We start from the raw sequence: 27371 nt of genomic DNA, 5'->3' as shown, positions 1-27371 counted from the left end.
ATAATCGTCCTGTTATCTCTATTAACATCACTAAAAAAGGTGACTTAGCCAGTCCTCTAGTTAATATAGGGGTTCTTCTTTCATAGCCAATCAATACCTAGGAGGATATTAACTTCCTAATCCAGAGGAAGGATATTAAAGTCTATTCCCTAATTTTTTCTTTAAATAAAGACCTTAAGGTAATCAATCTCTTAATCAATAATCCCGTCGTTATAATCGAATAGTTATCCTTCTGCGTTAATTAGTAAGTAAGGTCTCTTTTTCTTTCTCCATAGTAGTTTTAGCTATATAACTATTTTTAGGTCAATAAAATTTCATTTAGCTCCATAATCAATCCAAGCATTTAGCCATTTCCCCTTAATCTGAACTCTTAATACTAGGCATTATAGTATAGAATCTTTACATAATCCTAACGTATTCATCAGTCCAAGTCGTTCTCGTCCAGTTCGTTAGCTCATCCATAGCTCGGTTACAGATAGCATATAACTTTTCCCGATGCATCTCGGTACGTTTATTCGCAGTCACTATCATTACATCCTTCTCCATTAGGGCAGTCATTAAGAAATTCCTCATTAAATAGCCATTATCGGTATTCTTCTTCTGACTTCTCATCCAAGGTCTTATATTCGCTTGGTTGTTTCTATCCCAATAGGATATCTTATATCAGGTATAGGCCATCTGCCTCCCATTAACATTAAATTTCCTCAGCATCTTCTAAGCTAGTGTCATCAATTAAGGGTTCCTTTTAAAGATATTCATATCTTCCTTAAGTAATATCATCAAATTCTTTTTCTATATCCTCAATAATCTTTATATTTTCTTTAATTCCTTACGTTAATTCGTTAACCTTATATATTTTTCTATAAAGTGCCATACTAAATCAAAGTTCTGCTACTCCAAGGTAGTCATACTAAAGGTATATTAAGTATCCTTCTATTTCATTCATTAGATAGGGTTTATCATTAAGTATTCCGTTTATAGATATAGAAAAACAGTCATTATCCATTTTATCTAGCTTATATTACTCGCATTAATGGTTTTTACATAAAACCTAGGCTATCTCGTTATATTAAGGGTATATTAGCAGTATTTATACGTCATCCTATACGTTAAGGATAGGTTCTAAGTACAGTAGGTTTAAAGCGTTATTAGTATAGTAAGCCCTAATATAGACCTTACTTCCTGTTTCTGTATCCTAATATTCCCTGGCTCCTTATATATAGATATCTTCCTGCATATTATAAATCCTTAGACTGTCCTTATCAATCTTCTTTTTATAGGGTTACTCCTATTTCTATAAGATTTATTTATCTCGGTAACAGAAGTACTAGGCAGTTATCTTAATGTATTTGCCTCTATATCCCATACTGCAGAAGTTTCGTTACTTCTTCTATTAAAGTTAGTTTCCTGCTTCGACCTCTTATTTCTAATATTCTTCCTTGTCTTAGAGTATCATTCTAATAGGGATATTATCTAACAGTCTAGATAGTTTGCCTAAATCTTCCGTATTAGGGATAATAGCTTTTCCTTTCCTAATAACTCCTAGTGTTTATAGTTTTTCTATATTTAGCTGTTTCTTAAATTCTTTAAGTTTCTTTTTATTTACTTCTTTTCTTCGTTCTCTTTATTTTTCATTAAAGTATTCTCATTTCTTCAGGTCTTATATATATTTATAGTATCTCTAATTTTGCAGTTTATTTTATCGGATTCTTTTCTATTCAAGTTCTTCTAGAGTGTATAACTCATTCTTCTTTCCTAATTTCCCTTCTTCTTCAGGTTTTAACCATATAATTTCACTTTCTCTATTAAATTATCCTTCATATCCACTTCATATTATTCCCAGTATTTAAGTTCATACAGCCATTTAAGGTTTAAGCTATCATATTAGTCCCAATATTTACTTACCGTAATTAAGGTCTTATGGCTTTCTAGGTTATAGATATTACTATGCTATATATCCAAACTGGTTACAGTTATAACATTTACACTTAGATATATTGCATAGTCCGCGATTTCCGTTATCCATTCAAGTGACTCCCAGAGTCATCAGTCCTTCATATAATCCATATAAGATATTATTTCAGTTACTTCCTCGTTACTATCATTAGTTTCAAGAGTTACCCTAGTTATTATTATTTTATTGTTAGTTAAAGTAGTAAGGGTTAAAATCATTTCCCCTTTTATAGTTAGCTCTCTCTCTTCTGCATTTATACTGTCATTTATCAATTTTAACTGCCATAGTAATATATATAGTTAGGTCTTTAAGCCTATCGGCTAAGTACAGTTTATCCTTAACTTCTTCTTTCAGACTTTAGTAGTAGATTTCTATAAGTAAGTTATCATCCCATTAAGTTTTAGCAGCTAGCTATTAAAACTTAGCTAAATAGGCTGCATATAACTTATGCTATTAAAGCGCAAGCAGTTTGGCTGCTGCCTATCATTCCTTATTAACTACTCCAAAATTATCTTTAAGTATTTATTCAAAATTTTCCCAGTTTCCAAAGATATTCTAGGTATCTTAATCCTAAAGGTTTTCTTTATTCTCAAGGTAGTCCCTTATAATAGGTTTAAACTAGTCCTTAGTATCTCCTTAAATCAGTAATGCAGTAAACAGTAACTTCTTTATAGGGCTATCCAGCCTATTAGGAAACAATTAAAAGTATCCTTTTATTTAGGTAAAAAATAGAATTATATCGCTTACCTATCCTTTAAACGGTTCTGGCTTAAGTAGCTTAAGTGCTTCTCTAGGGTCCTTTCTGCAGTGCTTATAGTTACCTCTTTCGTTAGTTATAGCAGGTCGTAAGTTTATTTATGCCTGTAAGTTACAAATAGTATTATAAAGCTATTAAACTTTAGCTGCTATTTTAGCATTACTAGGTGGTACTCCAGTATAAGGCGGTATAGGAATACTAGCATTACTAGATATCTTAACAGTATAATATTACTCAGTATATACACAATATATACTAAATAAAAGCTATTAATATATAATGGTTATAGGTTTTAAACAGGAAACTAGTCCATATTAGGTTTTATATTTACAGAAACGTAAGGCATATATACTAAGCTTAGCTTAATTATTACGTCTCTTAATAATTAAGTAATGCATATTAGGCTTATTAATATAAAGAAGTTTTATTAATAGCTAGTAAGCTAAGTTCTATCTACTGCTAAATAAATATATATATATACTGTAGTATATATAAGTTAAACGTGGTCGGTTTGACTCTATTTATGTCTATTTATCATATAAGTCAAATAGCATGCATTTAACTATTATAGGGTAGGTAGCTTTCGATTGGTGAAAAATAGTAGGGGTGTATATGCATATGCGTAAGACTGTATTAGGTCGTAACAATAATAAAGGTTTAATTTTAATTTAAATACCTTAAAAGGTAAATTAAAAGGTATTATAGTAATTCTCTAAAGTTTATTATTAAAGCTTTAAAGTTAATTATTAAAGTAATAAAGGCAATTATATATAAAGTTATTTTATTAAAGGCTAAACTTTATAATCTTTAAGATTTAAAAAAATATTAAATTAATATTATAAAATAAAAAAGATTAAATTATAAAAAAAAGAAATTATAATTATATAAAAAGTATTATAATTAATTAATTAAATAAATATTAATATATAAATAATAGCTAAATTATTAAAAAATAATAATTAAAGAAAATTAAAGTAATTAAATAGTTAATATTATAGTATATATAATAAAGGTAGTTATAATATAAAGACTTATAAGGATATTCTTAAGTTATTTAGAGAGGAATTTAGTAAATAAAAGCTAGCCTTTTTAAACTATAGGTTAAGATTTTTAACCTATAGGTTAAAAAGGTTAAAGAAAGTAGTTAATATACTTATTTAGTTAGTATACTTATTAACTATATTATATATATTTAAATAATATAAAGGTAATTAATAGCTTTATTATAAAATTAATAGTAATTCTAATAAATTAATATTAATTATAAAGTCTTAATATTAATTATTTATATAAATTCCATTTTATAGTTTTTTTATTATTTAATTTATTTTATACCCCCCCCCCCCCCCCCCCCCCTTTTTTACCCCCTACGCTTAAGCTAACAGGCAATCTTATTCCTGTCAGCACTATGTTTTAGATGTCAGCATGCATGTAGCTGTCTCTAATATTCTCCATTTCAGTATAACCCTAGTGTTATAGAATTAAAATTCTTTCTGTAGTGCTTATGTTCAGGGGACTTTCTCATTCCAAAGCTTCCTTCATTGTCCTTCACCACAACCTGAAGTCGGCATTCAGAGCCACCTGGAGAGACCAAGGATGACTGTGTTTATTAACCCCCTCTTGTACCAAAGCCAAGAGATCGCGGTTTCTGACTGGATTACTCTTCTCACTCTGTGTTTGGCTCCGCTCATTGCGCATGTTCTTATCGGTGCACCTTCACCGACTTATCTTTCTCTGAGTCGGCCTCCTTGGCACGAACGAATATGCCACTATAATCCGACTTCCATTCTCTGGCGATACGGAGCCATCACTGACCGTCGCATTCGGGCCAAGAACTGGGACAGATTCGATCTCGCTGCCAGCAATGCCTTGTTTTGGACTGATCAAGGCTGGGATGGATCTGAAGAGATGATCGAGTACAGCCGACCGCGTTGTGTTCAACTGCCTGATGGGGACAGGGTCACCTTATTATCAAGAGACGCGATCAAGACTCTAATTGTTACTGTTCAAGGCATGCAGGCCATAATCCTGCTATTGGGCAGTCAAATCGACCCTTCTGCCCCAAGTTTCACACTGTTGATGGCTGTCGACATCATTTTCTTTCCCATGGCACTTTTCGGATTGCTGAGGCTGTGCAGCTGTCTGTGGCTTACGGACGAGTTCTCATTCGCCTCGATGGAGGATATCCCTGCTGGTTCTCCACAACCTATGGTCTGCAGCACGACATCATTCGAGATATTGGCTGCGAATCCTATGACGATTGAACCCCAAAGATTTCACAACTCAGGTTTTTGGGGCAGCAGAACATTTCGATGCACTTATGCGTTGGTGCTCCTCGCTCTCCTGGGGTTGGCCCTGTCGTTCATGGTCCCACAGGGAAACACTTTCTACACCACGACGACTTTCGTGGTGATTATCTTCTACCTGGGCGTGATCGGGATGACTGCCCTGATAACAACCTGGTACATGGGCATCAAAGGAGCCAAGTCCACTGTCTTACCTTGCATATCATCCACCTGGTACAAATTCTACACCGGCGTTCTGTTGGGCTTTGGAATTGCCGTGATTGTCATCGCATGCATTGAGACTCGCAAGACTCCCTGCGGAAAGTTCACAAGTGGTCCAGGAATACAGGCTGATCTGTTGGCGTGCTTGCGCGGCAAATTCGACAAGACTGAGCATCATGATATCGTTGACGGTCCATATAACGGCACCATTAGTTATGGCTTCCAACGCCCCAATAACGCCAGCTATGTGGTAGCTCACTACGAAGACGATCAGCAAAACGTTTTCAACTTTACTCGAATGTGTTTCAGTAGCATGTTTGGAATCTGAAGGGGGCGACAGCATCTATTAAGCAGAAAGAGGCAGGTATCTTTGGCCACGGCCTAAACAAAAGTATATATAATACGGATGTATTACGGGCCATAAAAGCAACGAAGTTAGAGAGGTGTAATAGCAAACCAGTAATTAATCAGTATATGCTTAGCACTAAATAACTTGCCAATGGATGGCCAGTTGAAGTATAATAGAGACAATATGGACGGAAGACAAAACCCAAGTCTCGCGCTTGCTTTCAAGTTACGAGGTTTCAATGAAAGAAAGAGATAGCAGTAGATAAACAATTACATCACATGTTTATTATATCAATCACATTCCAGAAGTTGGCAACCGTCGATTTAAGGTTTGCGTTATCCCTTTCAACAACGTGCTACATGCACGGCACGCCAACCTGATTCGTTGAGTTTCAATTAGACTTTTGTCGCTTGCCAGTAAGAACAACGTCTTTGCTGCTTTCGCTCTAGACCTTCAATGGTCCTCTCGTGTTAGCGGAGCCATTGTGTAAATCGGAGGTTGGCTGAGCAGCTGGCCATGCAAATCATCGGCTGCTCGACAGTAATTCAGCTGTGAGAGTGGTGAAAATATTATAATGACAGTGGCTGGGCTTTCTGTAGTGCGATGTTGATGTCAGATCCATGAGTCGACTGTCTTACATTGGCAAACCATTTGAAGAGTGGAGGCTCTTGATAGAGCCCTTTCTAGCTCAAACTTCGGGTTATGTCATGAGAGAAAAACGCACAGTAAGAAGGAGGTTGGGGTACTAACAGAATCAATGCTGAGCTTCACCATCTGACTATATAACCTCTAAGACATGTTGTCTGAGATTGAAACATCATCAACCGATAACATCACAGCATATCAGAGAACAAAGATATTTTCAATCTCCACGCCTTATTACCCACCTGATCGTTCAACATTAACTAGATCTCTTTCCCAGTCATGAACAAGCTCGTCTCACTCTTGACTCTGGTCTCAGCCGTGTTGGCCCTTCCTCTTACATCCTACGATGAATGTGAGAAGGCTTATAACGCTTGCATCGTGGCTGGAACACCAGAAGTAGCATTCTCTTGCACCCTGACAGCCTGTGTTGGCGAAGATAGTGCACGAATTCGCGAGTATTGTTCTTCTGCCACGGCATCTCTTGCGCAGCCCACCAAGACAGAGATTGCATCTGCCAGTAAGAACGACACAGTTCCCGTTGAGACCTTCACTCCCATCCCTGGTATACCAGGAGGTTGCAATCCTGCTCTTCCTGGATCATGCCCACTGCCTTATCATACGGGACTTCCCCCGACCTTCACCCCAATCCCTATTGTCCCTGGGGGATGCAGCCCGGCTCACCCAAAACTTTGCGTTTCAGCTCATATCACCTACACAGCAACTTCAGCCGCAACTCACCCCTCCTTTCCCGTCCCGACCAACGGCACTCAACCAGTGGCTAGTATATACCCTAGCCCCATACCTGTTGTCGGCAAGACTTGGGCAATCCAGAATCTCACGCGTTATTGCGGTGAAGACGGCCATGGATGTGACTATAACTTTATAGTTGAGGCTGATGGCAAGACTGAGCGATGTACTATCGTCCGTATGGCTGGCTCCAGTGCTTCTACAGAAAGCTGGGCCAACAAACCTTGCACTAATGGATCTAGCTTTAGTATCTCTTGGGGCTATGCTACTGAGCCTTCTCCTCCTTTTGCTGTCATCATTGTCGTGAGAGATAAGGAGCTTGCTTGGTTCGGCGTGAGCGATGTGAACGGCCAGCAGGTCACACCATCCAACCCCTACGGCTCCGGGGACTATGGATCCCTGGGGCCGGAACAGGTTTACACCCACTAGGTAACGAAGATAGAAACTTAGGCTCCACCCAGGAAACACAACAGAGACGGATGATTTAATGAGGAGATACTGTGATGGGCAACAGGATAATACAGGAAGGATAGGTCATACGGATAGATAAAATGATATTTTACTATATACAGTTGTAATATAAACGGATGGCAGAAATTGAATACAATCTTGAGCCATATTGCTTCTTGTCGACTCATGGTTTTGATAGTCTTTGTATCTTGAGCATGAGATCATCAACTTTTACTAGTGGATAACTCCATCCCGGCCTACCTTGAGATGAGAGTGGAGTTTATATCATCGGTCAATTTCGTATTGAAGAGTTGCCAAGGTCTTCTCTCACGGCTTCAAACTCGCCAAGAGTCTTGACAGACTGACACGGCCCGATCGTTTCTTGGATATCTTGGCTTCAATCAAAACTCGGGACAATAGGCTCCGCAACAACCATTATGGGAATTACGTCCGATCGTGGAGTATGACGCGTGGCTTGAGGCAGGAAAAAGTGATCAGAGATTCAAGATAAAACTCTCCGCCATTTGTGGCAATTTAAGCTTACTGTATCTTGGCTTTGGCTTGAGCTCTTACTCGTAGTCTTCAGCAGCAACCCACACAGCCAAGAGTGCCGAGGCGCTAAGTGCCATGTGTATAATGATAGCGGCATCGCTGGAAACCCGAGCTTCCAGAAGAACGTGTGAAAGCATGGGTAGATGGAGCTACAAAAGGAAAGAAGATATCTCGTGAAGCCAAAATTGAGCTTGAATCAAAATATTTTCCTCATTACTTTCTTTCTCGCTCCTTCATAGGCTCGTTTCCATTCACATTCCTTTATGATGCTTCTCTTCAAGTACATACTCGCCGCGTTGCCTACAGCCCTGGCCAAAGACATCTTCGTCGCTCCTAACGGATCGAGCAGTGGTTCAGGCTCTAGCAGCTCCCCTCTGGCCGACATCCAGGCTGCAGTTAATGCTGCCAGCGCTGGAGACACCATATATCTCCGAAAGGGAACCTACCGCCCGTCCAAGAACATCCACTTCACCAAGAAAGGTTCCTCTAGCAAACCCTACACCATCAGGTCCTATAATAACGAAGAAGTCATCATTGACGGTGACAAGATGCCTGGTACTCCGGCTGCCCTTGGTGCCAGTTTTTCTGGCAAGGATCGCGGTATCTTTCATGTCGAGAAGGCAGAGTACTGGAGATTCATTCACATCACTCTCACCAAGGGCCCCTATGGTGTCTACGTGAAGGATTCACACAACAACTACTTCGAGCGCCTGACCACCCACAGCAACTATGAGACTGGCTTCCACATGCAGAACAGCATCTCGAACAACGAGATCGTTTATCTTGACACCCATAACAACGCTGATCCACGCAACAATGGCCAAAATGCAGATGGTATGGCTATCAAGGAAGGCTCAGGCGCTGGGAACATCATCCGTGGTATTCGCAGCTACGAGAATGCTGATGATGGTATCGATCTGTACGAGTTCAAATCTTCTGTCACCATCCTTGATAACATCATTTTCGACAATGGTGTGAACCGCTGGAACTTCAACCCTTACAGAGGAGATGGCATTGGCATCAAGCTCGGCGGTGGATCACCCGCCAACCGAGCCAACGTCAACCATGTCGCTCGCAACAACTTCTCCTTCCGTAACCGCCGTGGCTTCAGCGACAACAACATGCCCGGTGACATGACTCTCATCCACAACACTGCTTGGAAGAACCGCGAGGAAGGTTTCAACCAACGCTCTTCCAAAGCTACCTATGAGAACAACCTTGCAGCCAACAATGCCGGATCCAGCAGCCTGAGCAAGCAGAACACGCTCACTTCGGTGAAGGGTAAGGGCAACAATTGGGAGAAGGGTGGATCTTGGCAGGATGCAGACTTCAAGGCTACCTCCACTAGCCTTATCAAGGGACGTCGACAGGCGAATGGCAAGATCACTCAGAGTGACTTTCTTCGCCCTGCTGATGGAGGAAATTACGGAGCCACCACTCACTGGGTCTGAGGCCTTCATATATGGCGATGGGCTGGCTTTCTCATTCGCAAGTTAGTAGCGCTGAGGTTTGAACAGGGCAGGATCTTCAATACAGTCGAACCTCATTCATCACCGTCACTCTGACTTCTCGTGTGAATGTTTTAAGGTTGCATAAAATGGAAGGGTTCTGTCTAAATTACTTATATGTACATTGAAAGCAAAAGAGAGGACCAAAAATCATCGACCTCGTGCATTGGTACAAGAGACAGCACCGATGGCACAGTTTAGGATACCAAGACAAGTTTGAAGACCAGTCATTTTGACTTGATTAATGCTATTGTATAGATCAAGTCATGATATTCTGGTTTGTTGAATGTTCATTTCGTCCAGACATCAGTGCTCGGTTCTTGCCACCACTTTCGTCAACCAAAGTTGGAGTATTCTTGAATCGCCAAGCGGGGATATTCCGGGCATAAAGCTCGTCAAGCTCCCAGTAACTTCGACCATAGGTCTAGGAATGTTAGTGTAAGTCGCTTTGTAGCCATTTGCGTAGCACTGACCTCGGGGTAGAAGAACCAAAGAAGAACAGTTGTGGGTACCAACAATCCAGCCCAGACAAACACCGCCTTGACGCCTAGGTTACCAGCATCCGGGCTGATCATGTAAGAAACGGTCCATTGGAAGACAACACTGAAGATGATATGTTATCCAACCGTCTTTGAATCGGAAAAGATAACTTACAATCCGAGACCATAGCAGCCCAGGTTGAATGAGGTCGTCTGAGCTCGTAGACGTGGAGTTGAAGTTTCGCCGGCGGCAACAAAACCAATTGGTCCTGCTGAACAGCCGTAAGCAATGACCCAGAGGAGAAGACACCCCAAGGCAGCCTTGTCGGATGCTGGGTTCTTGAAGAAACCAGTTGTTCCTAGGCCGACGTTGAAAAGCATCATGGCGAAACATCCACTAGATAATCGGTCAGCATCGGTATCATCTGCTTTCTGGTTCAGACCCACCCAACAAGAAGAGGTCTGCGACCAATGAACTCGCAAGCGATTAGAGATGACACAATCGCGATAATAAGTAGAACGAAGCTAGCAATGTTAGCGAACGAAGAACAATGGACTCGCGACTCCTGTACTCACGTAATGATGGTGACGAGAAAGGGATCCTTCAGACCAGCAACAGCGAAGAAATACTGGCGACCTGTCAGCTCTGTATAACATACATGATTACAGACAAAACTTACTGTCGAGTACGAGAACACAATTGGTGCTCCTGCGGCCCATTGACTGCAGATACCCATGCATCCGGCCAATGTTCTTCGCCAGTTATGCTTGTCGAAGATCTCAAAGAAGGACGAAGACTTGGACTCGAGATGTAGCTGTCGCTCAGCTTCAATACCGTGCTGGATGACACGGTACTCATGTTCCTAGCAAGGCATAATATTAGTACTGGTTGCTGAATCTGTTTATGAGAAGGCACTTACGACATCGTATCCATCAATGTTACCGTAGAGTGTGAGCATTGACTTCTTGGCCTTGTCATCCTCTCCTTTACGAGCGTAGTAGATATGAGACTCGGGAACGAGCCATACCATCAAGATAAGAAGCTTAAGGAGGAAAGTCAGTTTCCAGATTCCCGTTTGCTAGACGGTAGATACATACTCCAGTAAAAATGAACTCGGTGGCAATCAGAGGTCTCCATTTGGTCGGCTGATGGATAGTAATGAGTTGTGTTGCAATCGCACTGATAAGCTGTCCGATACCAAGACACAGTTGATAAGCACCAATCATCAGACCTCGAATCTGGAAAGGTGTGAGCTCCGAGACATAGGTGATGAGGATCGACTGTGCAAGTCCGACACCAAGCCGGACCAGAACAGCAGCTCCGAGCCAACTCTTCCAGCCAGATGCCGTGATCTCCGCAATAGAGCCTCCGAGAAGTATAACGATCGCACCGCAGAGAGCCTTCCTGGAGACTAGTCAGCATATTAACAGGGCCGAGAAAGGCCAAAGACTAACTTTCTACCCAGTCTATCGGCAAAGTAACCACCAGTGAACATGCCGAGAGTCTTGGACATTTCAGCAAAGCCCTGCCAGTAGGAGACAACTCGAGCGCTGACGGCTGGCTTGCCGTTGATTGTAGTGTCGGACATGGTGTTGATGAAGGCTTGCATTGGGATTACGTTACCGGGGATCTGTTGCTGGAACTACAGGGAGTTGTTAGCAGAGATAGAGAGAGACATAACGGAGAACTGCGCTTACGCCATCGTTCAAGGCTGCCCAATTCAAGATCATGCAGAAAAGGAGAGCCTTCCAAAAGGTCTTGACAACGGCCCATCGTCCAAGTGCTGACAGACTGTTAGTCAGTGGCCATAGAGATATTCAGGCTCGTTAGAACCTACATGCAAACTTTGTCTCGTAGACTTGGTTTCCCATGCCCAGTGACTCCTTGGTAAAGATGTCAATCGGTTCTGGGTCATGGACGATAGTTGGCTTCTCTGAATCTTTGGAAGTCATGTTGCTGTAATTGTGGTCTGGGCAAATAGGGACACTTTAGAGATTGAAGTTGGCGTGATGGAACAAAGAGTCCAGTAAAAGAGGACCCAGTCGATTAAATAGTTGAGTTAACCTGTGAAGCAGAGAAATGCCCATGCATAGTCTCCCGGTTCACTGAACTCCGGGGGAGTTCCAGACCCCAGATCTTCCCCGCGGGGAATGCCCTCTTCGAGATTAGGTCCCGGGCTAGTGGGATCATTCGAAAGGTTTCCAAGGACTAACACTAACTTTAGTTCCACAGTGTTTGGGGAGCTAGAACCAGGACTAAAGGAGATGTAGGCTTTGTTGAAACAAGGTCGCTAACCCTTCAGCCAAAGGGGATACTCCGACGAGCCTGGCGACGACGACGGACTGGCCTAAACAGCGTACACTCGGTTCGATTGCCCTACGCTCACTCTCTACTTCTCTGCTTCTCTTTCTCTGTCTTGACGCCCGCAATATTGTGGGACATTGCTGTTTCTATAAAAGCTTAAGTACATGATGACATATCGCTCCTCACCATGCTGTCCGCCTCTTACCCCGGATCCTCGACTCCCTGACAATGCACATGGTCACGAAAGGAGAGAAAACTCCAACTTGCAGTTCTAGATTCTAGAAGCAAATTTGTGGTCACTGAAAGGCCAGTTCCGTGGAACTAAAGCACCCAATCACGGCATTTACTGACCTCTCAATGGCGTCGGTCACAGTGAGCCGTGACCCCGCTTAAGACAGCACGAGGGCGAGTCAGTTACGCTATTGCGCTTGCATCGGTCGACAAAACCCCGACAATGATGGAGATCATCAAATCGCCAGTAACACTATAAATATTCTCACCGTCATTGAGAATGTAGCCAATCCTCATTCAACACCAAATTGCAAGATCGCCACTAAAATGTCTATGAACGAATCCGACTGTACCGTCCTGCGGGATGGCTTCCCTAGACCCTTTCCCGACACCCCTACCAATGTCTTGGAGCAATTCAAGATGACTGGCAAGGTAGTTGTCGTGACTGGCGGCGCTGACGGTATCGGCTATGCTGTCGCGGAGGGAATGGCTGAGGCCAACGCTCATGTCGTATTATGGTACAATTCGTAAGTCGTACTGTTCATATCAAGATTCCTACTCAATCACTGACAATCTTCCAGAAACGACGTGGCTATCCAAAAAGCCCAGGATCTTGGGACTAAACACAATGTCAAGACTGCCGCTTACAAAGTCGATGGTATGTTTATGGCGTCTCATTCAAACATGAGGACCTGAAGTTGACATGACGGCAGTATCCGATGCGGAGTCCGTACAGAAGACAGTAAGGCAGGTCGTACAAGACTTTGGCAGAATAGACGTTTTCGTCGCCAATGCTGGAATGGCTATCAGCAAGCCGATCCTGGAACAGACTCTCCCCGAATTCGACAAGCAAATGTCCGTGAACGGTATGTCAAATCCATCTCTTGTCCCCCATCGAGTACCCATCTGACCCTTCGCAGTCAATGGCGTTGTCTACTGTTCCAAATATGTCGGCGAGGTCTTCAAGCAACAAGGTAGCGGTGTTCTCATCATCACCTCTAGTATGAGCGCCCACATTGTCAATGTTCCTGTTGACCAACCTATTTACAATGGAACGAAAGCATTCGTGACGCATTTTGGCAAGTCATTGGCCCGCGAGTGGAGAGAGTTCGCCCGCGTCAACATCGTCTCCCCAGGCTTCTTCGATACCAAGATGGGAGCTGGTCCATTGGCACTCAACGAAGCTTATCGTATGTCGGTGCTAGGCAGACAGGGGCATGTGAAGGAAATCAAGGGCTTGTACTTGTATTTAGCCAGTGATGCGTCCACATATACCACTGGATCAGACATCATCATTGATGGCGGTTATGTACTCCCTTAGTAACAAGCAATGCTAAGATACAGAGATTTCCCAAACTATTATTCTTCAAAAGTATCTTGAGGTAACCAGTCGTTAAACAGAGTATCCATGGGTGCATTATCAAGGTATCCCCATGGGGTATTATCCATGATCATCCTCATTGTAGGATCTGATCCATCGTCGTTCAGTGTCCACGTCCCTATGGAGAGATCTCCACCAAAATTCTGTAGATCAGCTGGTGGAAGAGATGCCTCAGTGTCACCCACTGGGGGCTGTAGCGCAGCTGGTGCTTCATCAACAAGCTCGGGCACTGTGAGGACAGTTCGACGAGTGTTCGCTGCTGTTTCTGCCCTTCTATCTATGAGTTCCAAAATCTCCAAGCACCGCTTGGCTGATCTGCTTCTCGCTGAGAAAGCCACCAGGCAGCTCTGCGCCTTGTGGACCATCAATCGCCAATCGGCCGTCTCGTGATCTAGCTTGTCCTGGGCCTCACGATCTAGATAGCTCGCTTCAAGAACAAGAGCGGCTTGAAACAAGAAATATGTGGCATACCAGACAATACCTAGATGCAAGATACCTTCATTTTCGCTGCAGAAAGCTGTTATGTCGTTTATGCTTTGCATGGCAGCATCAAGACAGCGTGTCTCCGCATCGGTCTTGTTCGGCAGATACGGATGGGTTCGCTTACTTCCGCGCCAAAGAAGAATGCGCAGATTCTGTTCTTTCCACAGAACAACAGCCCGCGGACCAGCGAACCATACTGGGACGTCTGCAGAAGTGAAGTACTGTGGCAGCTTCTGCCGCCAATCGGAGAGGGTCCGTTCTATAGTCTCGGCGACTTGGTACTCGACCTTGGTGTTGGATGTCTTCGCGGTGAGATACTCTAGATATAGCGAATTTGCGTGTTTCGCAAGTTCTGCTTGTGCGATGATGGCAGATAGTGTCGTTGGTGTGTCGAGTTCAGGAGGGAGGGGCATGGTATGTTCGAGGTCCTGCTGTTGTTAGTATGCATATCACGATCAACGTCGCTACAGGAAAATTGAATTACCTTGTCGTCAATATTTCTTGGTAGTGCGGTATCAATGATACCTTCCTGCGCATATGGCGGTCTCCCTGTTGTAATATTGAACCCGCTATCGAAGCAGTAAAGGACCCAGAACAACTGTCTCCGCCTTTCAAGTCCAACGTTATCTTGTAGCTTCGGCGATTCTCGATGCATTCCAAGTCCAAGGGCCATCTTGTACGCGATACCTGTGAACTGATAGCCTGTGTTTGGCTTGTCCATCTTCTGCAAATAATTGCTCATCAGAAGAAGCGCTTGCAAGGTTTCAAGCGTACCAGATTCTAGCATATGGATTGACAACGAGTTCCTCGCAGCCGTGTAGAATCGCGAGCCTGCGTGGTGCCTATCCGACGTTGATATCCAGTGCCCGATGGCTAACACAAGGTAATAGATGATATTCCACGATGACTTGCCACGTCGCATGCCCCGAGCGGCAAGTTTCTGGCGGAAGGATCGCTCGTGAAGAATTGGATATGATACATTATAGAATAAGAAGTAAGCATCGACGAAATAGTTTGTCAATGATTCGTTTGCTAGATTGGGCGGATCAAGGGACGGTTTTGACTTATGTGTTTGGCTGGGAGACTTTCCATGACTCGTGGCAGGGGAATTTGATGCCGCGAGTTCTGGAAGCATTGATGCAATTTCTTGTAGAAGGTTTGCACCCGAACTACTGCCTGGTGGGAGTTAGATTCCGAACCATTTGGTGTGATGGTGAGATGGATGATGGGCCGATATACCTAAATATCCAGCATCAAGGCTGTTCAGCGTAGCCATACCATCCATAGCCGCGGCTTCATCGTTTTGACTGTCGAAATCTGGCGGTAATGATGGCTCACTCCACTCATACTCATGTGCTGGCTCCTCGTGCTCAGGAGAGTCATCGTCCGACTCTGGCTCAGTTCGTCTGATGACTTGTTGGCCAGACTCTAGGTTAGCGAGAGCAGCATCAATGTCCATATCAGGATGCAGCGACCGAATCAGAGCCTCAAGTTTATTACAGCGTAGCTCAATCGTATCGAGGTTCTTCCGCGTAAGCCGTGTCCGATCAGGTGGATTCACGAAGCTGCAGTCCTTGCCCGCGCGGGCGCAGTATGAACAAGGCCCAGGGCCATTGACGCTAGGTTGGCATCGGCTTTTGCGCTTCTGGCAATTGAGACAAGCTCGAGGTTGGCTCGAAGAACCGTGCATCGGAGGACGACCCATCTTTAGTCTCGCATATGCACGCGTTGTCACGAAGAGAAAGGGGAGTTATCATGAGGGCAAGGTTCAAAACTAGCGTCATTCGTTCATCGGAGCACTGTTGGCCGACACTTGCAACAGCCACCAAGTGCGGAGTAACCACCTTCGGAGGCCTGGAGGCCGACAAATATTGGGGTGATCAGAAGCTCGAAGTTGACCAATTAGCCTCATGATCTTATTGAACCCCAATTGCGTTTTATTGACTGGGAGCAACTAGAGTAGTTCACGCGTCTTGAACACTTTTGACGATGATGTTGGGCTGAATCAGACCACGCCGTATATCCTCCCCATTCTTCATGTCATTGTTCCTTGCTCTACCCATCGCCGTCTCTAGTGTCCTCTCAATACCGCATGCAACATGCCTTTTCGCAACTCTTTGTAATGCCAATTGAGGTTCGACATCAACGAACCAAGTATCGTCTGCAAAATTGGCAATCTGATTCCAAGGGTACTCATTGTACAAGAGCCAATTGCCCTCCACCAAAACAATCTTGACATCTGGGCTTATCTCAATGGCATCAGGAATCGGGTCTTTTATATCATGGTCGAAGCTCGGCATGTACAAGGTAGTCAATGGCCTCTCTCGTGATTCGTGTAATTGCTTGATCATGCCAAGAACCGCTTGACCGTCAAATGTCCAATGTGCTCCCCTTCGTGCGTGGGCTTCAACGTGGTTTGGGAGACTGTCGAGATGCGAGCGCGAGTAATGATATCCATCCATTGGAAGAACTTTTGCTATCGGCGTTCGGTGGAGGGAATTGATCCTCTGTACGACTTGAGAAGCGATAGTTGACTTTCCTGATCCTGGAGGGCCAGCCAGAATAATAATGGCCCTGGCATCTGGGGATTGTTGGTGCAATTGATGGAGAAGGCTTAGGGCGCGTCGCTCAAGTTGTGCGTAGATGGCATCCATTGTGATTATGGGCCAAAAAGAGTCCGAGAAATGAAACGATGGAGAAGTTGGAATACTGCAGAATACTCAATAGAACAAAGAGCTGAATTTGTGGTTGTTATTGGACCTCGTCTCCACCGTTGTATGCACAGCCTTTGTAACCTCTCGGGTGACAGTACTCCGACGAAGCATAGGGCGTGGGGCACTTGCTCCTGGTTATAAGGGTGATTTTCGTGTGAATCTCACAGATCAGATCATCTACACTCATTCTAACATCTTTCCTGCATTCTCCGATCTATAGACGTAGCAAAAATGGCTCCCGGTGCTACAGAGCTTCCTAGTAGGGACGCGCTTACTGCGAGAGCAGTCCCCTCCATGATCCTCGGTGACGGCTCAGCATCGTCTTTGACTGCACCACCAAGCAACAAAGCCACAATCGATCCAGCCACTGGAGCCAAAGAGCGATTTTATGTGCGCGGCAACTTTATCGTTACTGGGGGTACAGGTACCCTTGGACTTGCTTCATGCAACGCTCTGTTGGAACATGGGCTCGAAGGCCTTGCAATCCTCGATGTCAATCAAGCACAGGCCAAGGAGGACCTCGCCTCTCTTCAAGCACGTTTCCCACAATCTAAAATCACGGCATTGAAGGTCGATGTTACAGACGAAAAGGCAGTGCAAGACGCTGTTGAGGAGACAGTGGCGACTCTCGGCTCAGTTGACGGTCTTGTCTGCTTTGTCGGTGTCGTTGGGTGTGTCGAGACGTTGGAAATGCCTGTTTCTCAGTGGCGCAAGATTATTGACATCAACACGACTGGGTCATTCATTTGTGCACAAGCTGCCGCCCGTCAGATGGTCAAGCAAGGCACCGGAGGATCAATTACCTTCACGTCTTCCATCTCAGCACACCGTGTTAACTATCCCCAACCCCAAGCCGCTTATAATGTCAGCAAAGCAGGCTTATTGACGCTAAAGAACTGTCTGGCTGCGGAGTGGGCTCGCTATGGCATTCGCACCAACACTATCAGTCCGGGATATATGGACACAATCTTGAATGAGGGTGACGGGATATCTGGGCATCGTAAGATTTGGGCGGAACGGAACCCCAGCGGCCGTATGGGTGCTCCTTGCGAGTTGACGGGTGCGGTGGTGCTGCTGGCAAGCTCTGCGGGAACTTACATGAACGGAACGGATATTGTCGTAGACGGAGGGGCAATCGTATTCTAGATAGAGGGTCAATAGAGTTGCATATTTGATCCTGGAGTTCCTTCGACCTTAGGCGTGGCCACCAATCCAGATCTACTCTCATACCCGGGTCTACAGAGCGTTGGTGAATGCCTTTGAAGTGCTGACACGGATCCCAAAGAGAATCACTGAGCACCGTCGCCAATGGCTTTTAATCAGGCATGTTACATAAAGAGGTCTGATACACGGGGGATGCCATAATGAATCAAAGCATGCATTATTCGAGTCGCAGTCCCGGGCAGAGAATCCCAATGGTATTTGGGTTCCCGTACCAGGCTGGTGCTGCAGTGAACGTAGATCAATTCACGAGAAAGTTCCTCACTAAGTCAATGACACTTCGCGAGCTTTCTATTCGGCTGTGAAAGCTGACTTGAGATCGACAGTGAGTAGAAAAACGTCCCTTGTGAGCTACATAGCTCCCTGCTTGGTGCAGCCATTTTGCTACAAACCATAACAGATTTCCGACATCACCATCGATTCCAGCACAGCTTTAGCATTGATCAAGATCGGACTATAACAATTCATACCGAAAACATGAAAAACAAGGCACAGGAACTCATCTATTGTGAAGGCGGTACACATATTGCCTTGGCTGTGGAACCAAGATAGACCCCTAGTTCAGTTTGAGATGCCAAGTCTGCTGGCAGAAGCAAGCCGAGACTGCTCGCGATACTTCATTTAAAGCACCCACGGAATCAGAAGACACTAGAGCTTCAGGGTGGTGCGTGATATGTGCCGCCTCAAACTTCGGCGCAGCAATCTTCTGCCGTTTCTGCGAACTCACCAGCTTGGCCAGCCATCAGGGCAGAGATCTTTTGAGCGCTGAGCAAAAGAATGTTGCTATCCTGGAAGGTGTCTGCGAAAAATGCAGAATGAGGGAGACGCAAAAGAATTCAAAAACGTGCTTTTGGTGGAACTTAACTTATCTCTAGAGAGAAGGCTTAAGGTTTGGAAATGCATGTCATGCCCCCAACCCGTCTCGAAAACAGGTACCCAGAAAAATTACCAGTGCAACAACTGTATTTTTGCGCGAACGAGCTGGGCAGGGAGATGCAAATTTTGCTACGACCTTCAGGAACCAGGCAAAGATACCTGCCGGTCGTATGGGGGGACGAATCAAGTCGAAAAATTCTTCGACAAGTAGATGGGAGTTGAACCCGAGATATGGGAACGTGCCTATATGGACCTCTATGGCAATGCTGGTAGCTCTGGAGCACAAGGGAATGCTTGAAAGTCTGTTCATTCACGACACAGAACCATCATCATTCCAACAAGAAATCATCATTGCAACTAGCTTCTAGAAGAATCTTAATGATTATCAATACTAAGGATGAAGAGGCTGTTGCAAGAGCGTCAGTACTTTGACTCGGTACAATAACTGATCAATGCCCCTAGAACGAACCTGCGACGGCTACAGTAAATCTTTTAATCTGCAGTGAATAACTAGCATCAGAAGTTGAGTAATCACAAGAATGCATCCCATATTTGGCTCGATAGTCTGGTCGACAGAGTGTGGAGAAACACAGCTGACGTGATCTCTGGACTTAAAAATAGAAGCTGCTTACTTTGTTGAACCAAAGCGATCACGTAGTATGATGTGACTTTATGAATTCTTCAGCGAAGACATCATAACATAGAGCCGTGACTTGAGACGGGGCTGCCAAATGGTCCTCGCTGTGATGACGACCTACCAAGCCCTCTCTGCTAATTCAAGCTCTCCGCCACAAGTCTCAGCTGCAAATAAAACAAATACCTAACAAGTTGGACATTTTATCACAATGACGACCCACACCAGTGGGCGGGCTCCTCTGGGCTATCCATTATCTTTTCATCCGAAGCTTCGAGAATCCAATACCCAGCGGCTTGCTCATCTTCTTGGAGCACTTGGAATGGAGGCTTGGGATAGCTGTCGACATATGGCAACACCACAGCCGCCATGCTTCCATTGAAGTCTCGCCAGACCTGCTGGTAAGACCTCCTACTATAATAAGACCTTATGCCATCGCTACACTCAACAGCTTCTTCTCTGGCTTCATAGTGAAGACGTCGAAAGAAGTAGTCCGGCAGTGCAAAAGCGCATTCCGTGAGGTGAGTCATGCGCTGAGCGAATGAATCCAATTGTCGAAGAATGATCTCCTCATACACCTCAAGGCCAGAAGTCCCGAGGAAGCATTCTTGACCGTCGTGAAATTCAACGTAAAGTCGTCGCAGTGCAGGAAATTGTGATGGTAACAGCAGATCCAACACAGATCTGAGATGGCCTTGATCCAGATCATCGTAGTCCTGGTCGGGAGTGAAGTTGGTCTTAAAGGGCCAGATAACTTCGAGAGAAGTCACTGTGGCAAGACGCTGAGGGAGGAGCATCTGTGAAAGACGATTGATCATGCGTGAACCTTGTAAGATCAGAGTGTTTGTGGAGTACAAGACATCAATAGTCTCTATATAACTGCCGATATCAGTCAGTACCATGAGGCTTGTAGCTGTAGAGAAGATAAACTTAGCCAACGTACTTCTGACGACAAGAAAGAAGCCAACCCATTACGCCAACGCGACACGCAGAAGAACCTTCCTGTTCCTTCCATGCCTCGCAAACACTAGAGTTACCTCCGTTGCGACAATTGTCAACCCATGGCCCTGGAGCACCTCCTCGTGTCATAGGGCCTTGGTTCTTTGTCTCGTCAGGATAGGAGCGGTGACATCTCGAACTCCACCATCGCCATGTCGCTGGCTTAGTTTTATCGAGAACCCGCATTTCTTCACCTGGATACTCTCCGGGACCGACAACGATCCCACAGTGAAGACTAGAACTCTCTGGATGGGCAATATGCGGACGGTTGTACTCCATATTTATATGAATGCGGGTATCTCCGAATGCTAGTCTAAGAATGTCACTCCGGATATTTGGTGGAACTCGAAACCAGAGGCAAGTTTCTTGATACCTGGGCCTTGGACCGGAGACAGAAGCAGTGGAGTTATTGGAGCTGGATAGAAGGTTTGGGTCCGGCGTTAAGGCGCGTGGTCTGGGATCGGGGAGCAGAGTGAGTTCCTTAACACGAGCCTCCCAACGCTCATTCCGTTCACGCTCCTCTTCTTCGGCGCCGGGATATCGAGGGCTAAGGCTCATAGCTGCTGGATTGCAACGCGGCTGATTTAAGATGATGATTGCTGAGGGAAGTATGGAAACAGGTGCGCGAAATTAGGTTGACATCAAGGACGCAGCATAACGTGTTGGTCGTTAGTTGTTGGTTGTTGGTTATGGATTTGGTGTGTTTCAGAATTGCCATGGACCACTGAGTGGGGTCATCTGCTGATTCGTGAAACAACACAGGCGCTAAACCGCTGATCCTCAAGATTTCAGCGCTTAAGAATGCCCTCAATGTGATCAAATGCTTTAGGCAGCTAAACTTTCACAGGGGAGTCAAACATAGATATCCCTTCTGAATAATTTGAACTCATGGTGGTTCTCTTTACGACTATCTATTCCTTTTAAGGAAAATATTTCGTCTTGGGTTTGCAAAATCTAGACTAACTTACATCATGAAGTATCCCTTCGCTCACAGCTTTTGGCTGTACCCGACATGCCTCTTTTTATAGACAGACTGCATGTTTCATGAGTCCCTGCCCCCGTGATCTCCACCAGGCCTCTTCCTAGATCCTGGGACCCTTGAAATAGCATCTAATGACCAATCCCATTGGTCGTAATACCTATGACAGCGTTAGGACTACCTAGAGTGCTGGTGACAGCGAATACGGAGACTCACATCGCCAGAGCAAATAACGCCAGTGAATCGGCATTCTTTAGGGCTTTTGCAGGGCCACAGTAATTTTTGTTTTGCTTGTCTTGACACATTGCAAGGGTAAAACCCTTTTTGCAACCGTCTGAGCACCAAGCAGTCAATAGTAAGCCTTCCATGCAGCGTAGATCAAACTGACAGAGCTACTTACATGCCACTACACGTTGGTAACCGCCTTCTGCGGCCTTCATGGGGCTTGGCTCGACATCAAAGGCCCTGTTTCTGTGATTCATCTTATATATCACTCGGCCGCTTCCATCTATGGCGGTTTGGTCGTCGATTACTAATAGACATCAGTTAGGCAGATAATCAACGACAGAAAGCAGCATCTTACTAGGCCTAGGGATGCCCTGTGCATCTCTTACTGCACCACCAAACCAATGGCAAAGCTCATGAACCATGATGACGGAGAGGTGATTCTGGTGATAGTCACTCAATTGGGCACCTGCTACAATGCCTGATCTCTTCCATTCCCGGGGAGATTTTATCGCCTTTGCTTGAGCCTGAAACATCTCGTCGCAGAAGACGACAATATCTTTGTCCCAGAGGACGGCACCGAGCCAGCCATCTTGGCAAAGAATTGGCTTCTCGTCTTCGTTATCAGCCCATAAAAGTCGATGGTCAAAGACCCATGCTCCTGGATAGTCGAAGGCGATTTTCTCATACTTTTCCATACCAGAAATAGGTACACGCTCACCAGGTAAGGTATCGGTGACACTGTACCATTTCCACTTCTCTTCACCTGCTTTCTCACCACACATCAACTTTGGCTTAGCGTTAGGAAGATCCCTCAGTCCGTAGACATATCCGTGGGCAGGGTCACCCTGATCAGCAGGAATGGTTCTTTTCATCTTCGCAAAAAGAGCTTGACTGCTGTTAGTGACAAAAGCGTGTTTTCCCACCCAGTTAGGAACGCACCTGTGGCTTCTCGGAGGTAATGAGCCTGTTTGGCAGGCATGAAACCTAAGAACCCCATGCAAGACTTGTAAATAGATTTCCATCTATTTAACCGTTCTTTTTGTGTTGTCTCATCCGGCCTTGGGCCAGCAACGAATTCAAGAGCCTCGTGGGCAGCAGTGACAATGTCCAGAGCAATACTCATTGAGTCTTCAACATACTCAATCTCAGTATCGCAACCACTGTCAAGATCCCAGATCTTGAGGAGACTGGCGGCCGTGGTGGTGGACTCATCTGCTGTAGTTGTTTCAGCTGCTTGGGTGAGCAAGATGAGCAGCCCAAGGGTAAGCCAGAGATAGCCAAAAAGAACCATCATTCTTGCCAATTGGAACCTGAGTAGGACCAGCAGAGCCGAATGGGCGTAATGATAAGTAGAGAACGAGTTAGTCACTTGGAAAAAGACTAGAAACGTCTCCCTGAACAAAGCTGTCTCAAATTGAAGGTGGATGATTATTGTAGGAAAAGTTTGGAACGATACAGAAGGAACAAAACGCTGAGATTCTATGGTAGACTTAGCTGCATTTTTGACGACTCGGTTCCCAAGACTGAATATCTTTATTTCTACAGCGCCGATCGTGTTGGTTGTTGGTTGTTAGTTGACAACCCTGTAAACCTCGCATCATGTCCTGATAATTCATGCAGGGGCCAGAACAAAGCGCTAACATCCCCGCCAAGTTAATTTTAGTCCGTGAATTTCTTAGTTTCAACTGTTCCGCACGGTTGACTGCATGAAGCGCTGATATCAAAAAGACTTGTGAAGTCGTTAGAACCAACAGCTACCCACTAATACAGCCCAAATGGTCGTGAACATTGGTTAGTTGGATTGGGTGACATTGCGCGTTACGCTCCTCGTAATCTCGGCGCGAAACTGATGCCTTTTCGAGTAGATTACACCAGCCTCAATGTGTTGGTCAGACAGCTGTTGGCTTGTCACGAACATGCCGACATGTTGTTTCCGGTATCTCACGATCCCCAGGTTCGCAATGTTCAAAAATTCGACTTCTCCTCTATTGTTCCCTAATCACAATTCAGTCGCTCATTCCATTGTTCCATTGTTTCATTCATTCATCCATTCATTTCTTCTCTGATATCGCCTCCATACAATGGCACGCCGTTCCCTGCTTGGTGTCATCTTTCTTGGCCTTTTGGCGACCTTATCTCAAGCCAATCTTCTAGGTGATGCTCACCTTTTCAAAAGATATTCCCAGGTGTATGTTATGCCACCAGTTTCCACTCATTCGGCCAACGATGTTCTTTCAGGTCATCGCAATGCCACCAGAACTTCCATTCGCAGTCTCCTCCCAGCCTCAACACTTGGAATGGGCTATGGTACTTCGCTTAGCTCAACGTCTCTATTCGAGAGTACTGGGCTCGAGACTGAAACCAAGACCAATGTTTACATTGATCATGGCACTTCCGAAGTTCTCAGCCAAACAACCGAGAGCATCTCTGACCCCGTGTCAGGTGACCAGGGCATTTCTACCACTTCCATTGAGGTCGACTGGACGGGATTGCTTCCCGTTACTCCTTCCACCCGGCAATCCTTCTTCAAAACGACGCTTCCGTTGACGGGGCAAGACCCGGCTGCCACCGACCCTGCCACTGGCATCACGCCACATCCTAACACATCCTACGATACTAGTAGTAACAGGGCTACTGAACCCACTACTACAGACATGTTGCTTCAAATAACTTCAGTTGCTAATTCGGACACCTCTGTCGCGCTTCCTGGAAACTCTGAAACTTCCAGAAGTGGATTTGAGTCCAAAGAACTCGGTACCGCTGATGAGACGACAATGTTTCCAAGCGAAACTTCGCAGGCTTTCCAGGACTCAACAAGCCGACTTTTCACGACGCTGCCAGACCAAACAAGTGGTATATGGGACTCAACAACTACTACGATTCAATCCGATGATGAGCTGGATAGTACAAGCCCGTCCTCTGAAGCCCTGACTGTATCTGATGGAGCTTCTCGGGCCCTTGAAAGCTCGCAGCCAACCATGGAATCCGGCACGATCGAATTGGAAAGTTCAACGACACTGTCAGGCTCGGCAAATAGCTCTCCGCCCTCGACTACACTTGATAAAACCGAGCCAGTCACAAAGTCCAACACCAAGTCCTTAACTAGTGAAAAGACACCAGAGGCCACCAATCTACCCATAGCGACGGGCAGCGTGGCCTCCTCAACGATGACATCGGAAGATGGTATCGTCACAGGGACAGATGGTACGGTGGCAACATATGTTCCAGAGCAGAATAAAGACTACATCTCATCCACTGGCACGACTACCACCACAGATGACAATGGAGCCGCCATTGTTATCTTTCCATTTGGGTGGTTTTGGAAGCTGCAGGATGGTAGGGGAGGTGGTGCCGTAGTAAGGCCTCCTGCCCCGACTGCTAACCCTGTCCCGGAAAATGAACCTGGGGACAAGAACGAAGACGACGGTGATGACGAAGACGACTCAACTAAGGAAGAAGACAGGTCTACGGTCCAATCTACGGTACTTTCAACCACTCCAGAGCCAACCTCAGCCACCACCAGCACCTACGAGCAAACAACTTCAGAGGAATGTACAGCTGCAACACAGCCAGACTGCACAAAGACCATCTCATACATGACTTCGGACGGAACCCAAATCATGTATGAACAAGCGTATCTCTCAGACACATTAGAAGGTAACTGATTATATTGTTTAGGACCGAATTTGGCAATTGTCCAACAATCATCAGCTGTGCTACGAAGACTCAGGCCACGGAAACCCTGACTTTGACATCGGAGTTTATCTGGGCTGGCGTTCCCAACACCAATCCCGCCATTGTCATTCCAGAGGATGCTTACACCGCTGATGTTGATCCAAAGATAGTCGCAGCTCTGGAAGCACAATGGGCAGAGATCTTTGATGACGATGATGGTTGGAATGATACTGAGACGTCCACTGTTTCTGGTTCTACAACGGTGGACGAGTCAACCATGACTGGTCCGACCGATACAGAAGCAGTCTCTACCGTCACCTCCGAATCTTCTACGACTGCACACAATAGCAGTTTAACTTCGAATACAGAAGCAACTGCTTCTTTCACAACAGCCTCCGATACATACTCAGTCACCACAGCCCCCAGCACGTTGATCACCAAGACCAGAGGTACTGGTAATACAACTGACATGCCAGCATCTACAGATCAAGAAGCGACTCGCACCTACTATCCATGCGTCATCCATGGCGGCCCTGCGGTTGAGACGCCATATTGTCAATGCTCAACTACAGTTAGCGGTGAGGGATACTACGCAACGACTACCTTGGTTGACGACCAGTGTGTCGCATACACAGAGTTTCCATCGCAAATCACTGCGGCACCTGAGACTGGTCCCATCACGGATGAGCCTATTCAGCAACCCATCACGACCACTACAGATGGTACGGTCTTGGTCTGGTCAGCTTATGTGCTCGATTATATCAACATCCCAGGCATCACAAAGATCACCCAGTCAGTGGGTGTAGGTGAACCTTCAACAGTGTCCACTCCATTGCCGAGTCAGACTGCTGTTGATAACGATGGTGGTGGACAATGCGGCACCGGCGATGGTCTATCTAAGAAGGGGCTTCGTGAGGCTTGCGACAGAGCGATCGATAAGTATGAGGATGACACCATATATAGCGACTATACTTCTCGCTACAGCCGTTCGACCAAAGGTATCCTTGTAGCGGCATCCGTTGGCCAAGCTGCATGCATTGCCAAATTTCAGTGCGACGATTACGGTATTGGCAAGAAAGGTTCTGACATCGAAGAAGCGTACGTCATAATCCCGTTAGGGTGTGAAACCATGCTAACATAAAGTTCTCTAGTCGTGAGAGTGCTAAGGAGAATGACGGTGTTGATATCTGTGGACATGTACGCCTTTCCAACTCATGTACTATCATTATGGACTACTGTACCAACTGCAAAACTCGAGGCTAGACGTTCTGTTAAAGTTTCGGATACTGTGTCTTTTTATGGGTCATATGTACTTCATTTATGCTTAATAGCAAAAGGATTGTTTGCACGAACTGCTGTGAGCTCGATCCTATAAACTTTCGCTTCGAATCCTTCAGATACGGCTGCAGATAGCACGCAGCAATTCGCCAATCGTTGATATGCAACGACTGGGTCTCGCAATGGGGCAAGCGGGTTTAGCCCACTTTTCACTATCTATTATCGTCTACAAAGGGGTAGGTCACAAAGTCAAAGTGCCGAGCTGCCGTAGTATTGATTGAATCGTCCAGCGACTGCTTGAGCTTTTCGCCACACAATACACCGATGCTATGCAGTCTCCCTCAACAGATTCAAACATCATAGTGGCATTTTACGTTAGTGTCAGGGAGAAAAGAAGACCAGTTATAACAGAATAATCG

At 45.3% G+C, this 27371-nt stretch overlaps 11 protein-coding genes; 6 read left to right on the top strand and 5 right to left on the bottom strand.

The window, feature by feature from the left end:
• Positions 1 to 4307: 4307 nt before the first annotated feature.
• Positions 4308 to 5546, top strand: FFUJ_12597 (uncharacterized protein; the record flags this gene model as incomplete). Its single annotated transcript, XM_023582221.1, has 1 exon — positions 4308 to 5546. The coding sequence occupies one exon, from the start codon at positions 4308 to 4310 to the stop codon at positions 5544 to 5546; it is 1239 nt and encodes a 412-aa protein (XP_023435195.1).
• A 945-nt stretch (positions 5547 to 6491) lies between these two features.
• On the top strand, positions 6492 to 7388 carry FFUJ_12596 (uncharacterized protein; the record flags this gene model as incomplete). Its single annotated transcript, XM_023582220.1, has 1 exon — positions 6492 to 7388. The coding sequence occupies one exon, from the start codon at positions 6492 to 6494 to the stop codon at positions 7386 to 7388; it is 897 nt and encodes a 298-aa protein (XP_023434783.1).
• Positions 7389 to 8227: 839 nt separating this feature from the next.
• On the top strand, positions 8228 to 9412 carry FFUJ_12595 (related to pectate lyase L precursor; the record flags this gene model as incomplete). The annotated part of the gene is made up of 1 exon (XM_023582219.1): positions 8228 to 9412. One exon carries the CDS (start codon positions 8228 to 8230, stop codon positions 9410 to 9412), a length of 1185 nt encoding a protein of 394 aa, XP_023434782.1.
• A 207-nt stretch (positions 9413 to 9619) lies between these two features.
• On the bottom strand, positions 9620 to 11901 carry FFUJ_12594 (related to maltose permease; the record flags this gene model as incomplete). XM_023582218.1 has 12 exons in its annotated part: positions 9620 to 9716; positions 9775 to 9893; positions 9943 to 10072; positions 10124 to 10345; positions 10396 to 10473; positions 10525 to 10577; positions 10629 to 10811; positions 10869 to 10991; positions 11047 to 11353; positions 11404 to 11591; positions 11647 to 11732; positions 11787 to 11901. The coding sequence occupies 12 exons, from the start codon at positions 11899 to 11901 to the stop codon at positions 9620 to 9622; spliced, it is 1701 nt and encodes a 566-aa protein (XP_023434781.1).
• Positions 11902 to 12811: 910 nt separating this feature from the next.
• FFUJ_12593 (SOU1-like sorbitol utilization family protein) lies at positions 12812 to 13805 on the top strand (the record flags this gene model as incomplete). XM_023582217.1 has 4 exons in its annotated part: positions 12812 to 13011; positions 13066 to 13142; positions 13198 to 13350; positions 13405 to 13805. The coding sequence occupies 4 exons, from the start codon at positions 12812 to 12814 to the stop codon at positions 13803 to 13805; spliced, it is 831 nt and encodes a 276-aa protein (XP_023434780.1).
• Positions 13806 to 13843: 38 nt separating this feature from the next.
• Positions 13844 to 16053, bottom strand: FFUJ_12592 (uncharacterized protein; the record flags this gene model as incomplete). XM_023582215.1 has 3 exons in its annotated part: positions 13844 to 14776; positions 14833 to 15524; positions 15588 to 16053. The coding sequence occupies 3 exons, from the start codon at positions 16051 to 16053 to the stop codon at positions 13844 to 13846; spliced, it is 2091 nt and encodes a 696-aa protein (XP_023434779.1).
• A 259-nt stretch (positions 16054 to 16312) lies between these two features.
• Positions 16313 to 17002, bottom strand: FFUJ_12591 (related to phosphoribulokinase/uridine kinase family protein; the record flags this gene model as incomplete). Its single annotated transcript, XM_023582214.1, has 1 exon — positions 16313 to 17002. The coding sequence occupies one exon, from the start codon at positions 17000 to 17002 to the stop codon at positions 16313 to 16315; it is 690 nt and encodes a 229-aa protein (XP_023434778.1).
• A 291-nt stretch (positions 17003 to 17293) lies between these two features.
• On the top strand, positions 17294 to 18208 carry FFUJ_12590 (related to D-arabinitol 2-dehydrogenase; the record flags this gene model as incomplete). The annotated part of the gene is made up of 1 exon (XM_023582213.1): positions 17294 to 18208. One exon carries the CDS (start codon positions 17294 to 17296, stop codon positions 18206 to 18208), a length of 915 nt encoding a protein of 304 aa, XP_023434777.1.
• Positions 18209 to 19999: 1791 nt separating this feature from the next.
• Positions 20000 to 21350, bottom strand: FFUJ_12589 (uncharacterized protein; the record flags this gene model as incomplete). XM_023582212.1 has 2 exons in its annotated part: positions 20000 to 20672; positions 20737 to 21350. 2 exons carry the CDS (start codon positions 21348 to 21350, stop codon positions 20000 to 20002), a joined length of 1287 nt encoding a protein of 428 aa, XP_023434776.1.
• A 484-nt stretch (positions 21351 to 21834) lies between these two features.
• Positions 21835 to 23293, bottom strand: FFUJ_12588 (uncharacterized protein; the record flags this gene model as incomplete). XM_023582211.1 has 5 exons in its annotated part: positions 21835 to 21931; positions 21988 to 22105; positions 22172 to 22303; positions 22355 to 22885; positions 22939 to 23293. 5 exons carry the CDS (start codon positions 23291 to 23293, stop codon positions 21835 to 21837), a joined length of 1233 nt encoding a protein of 410 aa, XP_023434775.1.
• Positions 23294 to 24080: 787 nt separating this feature from the next.
• Positions 24081 to 26937, top strand: FFUJ_12587 (uncharacterized protein; the record flags this gene model as incomplete). XM_023582210.1 has 3 exons in its annotated part: positions 24081 to 25621; positions 25678 to 26772; positions 26826 to 26937. 3 exons carry the CDS (start codon positions 24081 to 24083, stop codon positions 26935 to 26937), a joined length of 2748 nt encoding a protein of 915 aa, XP_023434774.1.
• Positions 26938 to 27371: the final 434 nt, after the last annotated feature.

Source organism: Fusarium fujikuroi, chromosome FFUJ_chr08 (assembly GCF_900079805.1).
Source record: "Fusarium fujikuroi IMI 58289 draft genome, chromosome FFUJ_chr08".
NCBI lineage: Eukaryota > Fungi > Ascomycota > Sordariomycetes > Hypocreales > Nectriaceae > Fusarium > Fusarium fujikuroi.
Note: the sequence above shows the minus strand (reverse complement) of the source record. Positions and strands in the feature narration are given on the sequence as shown.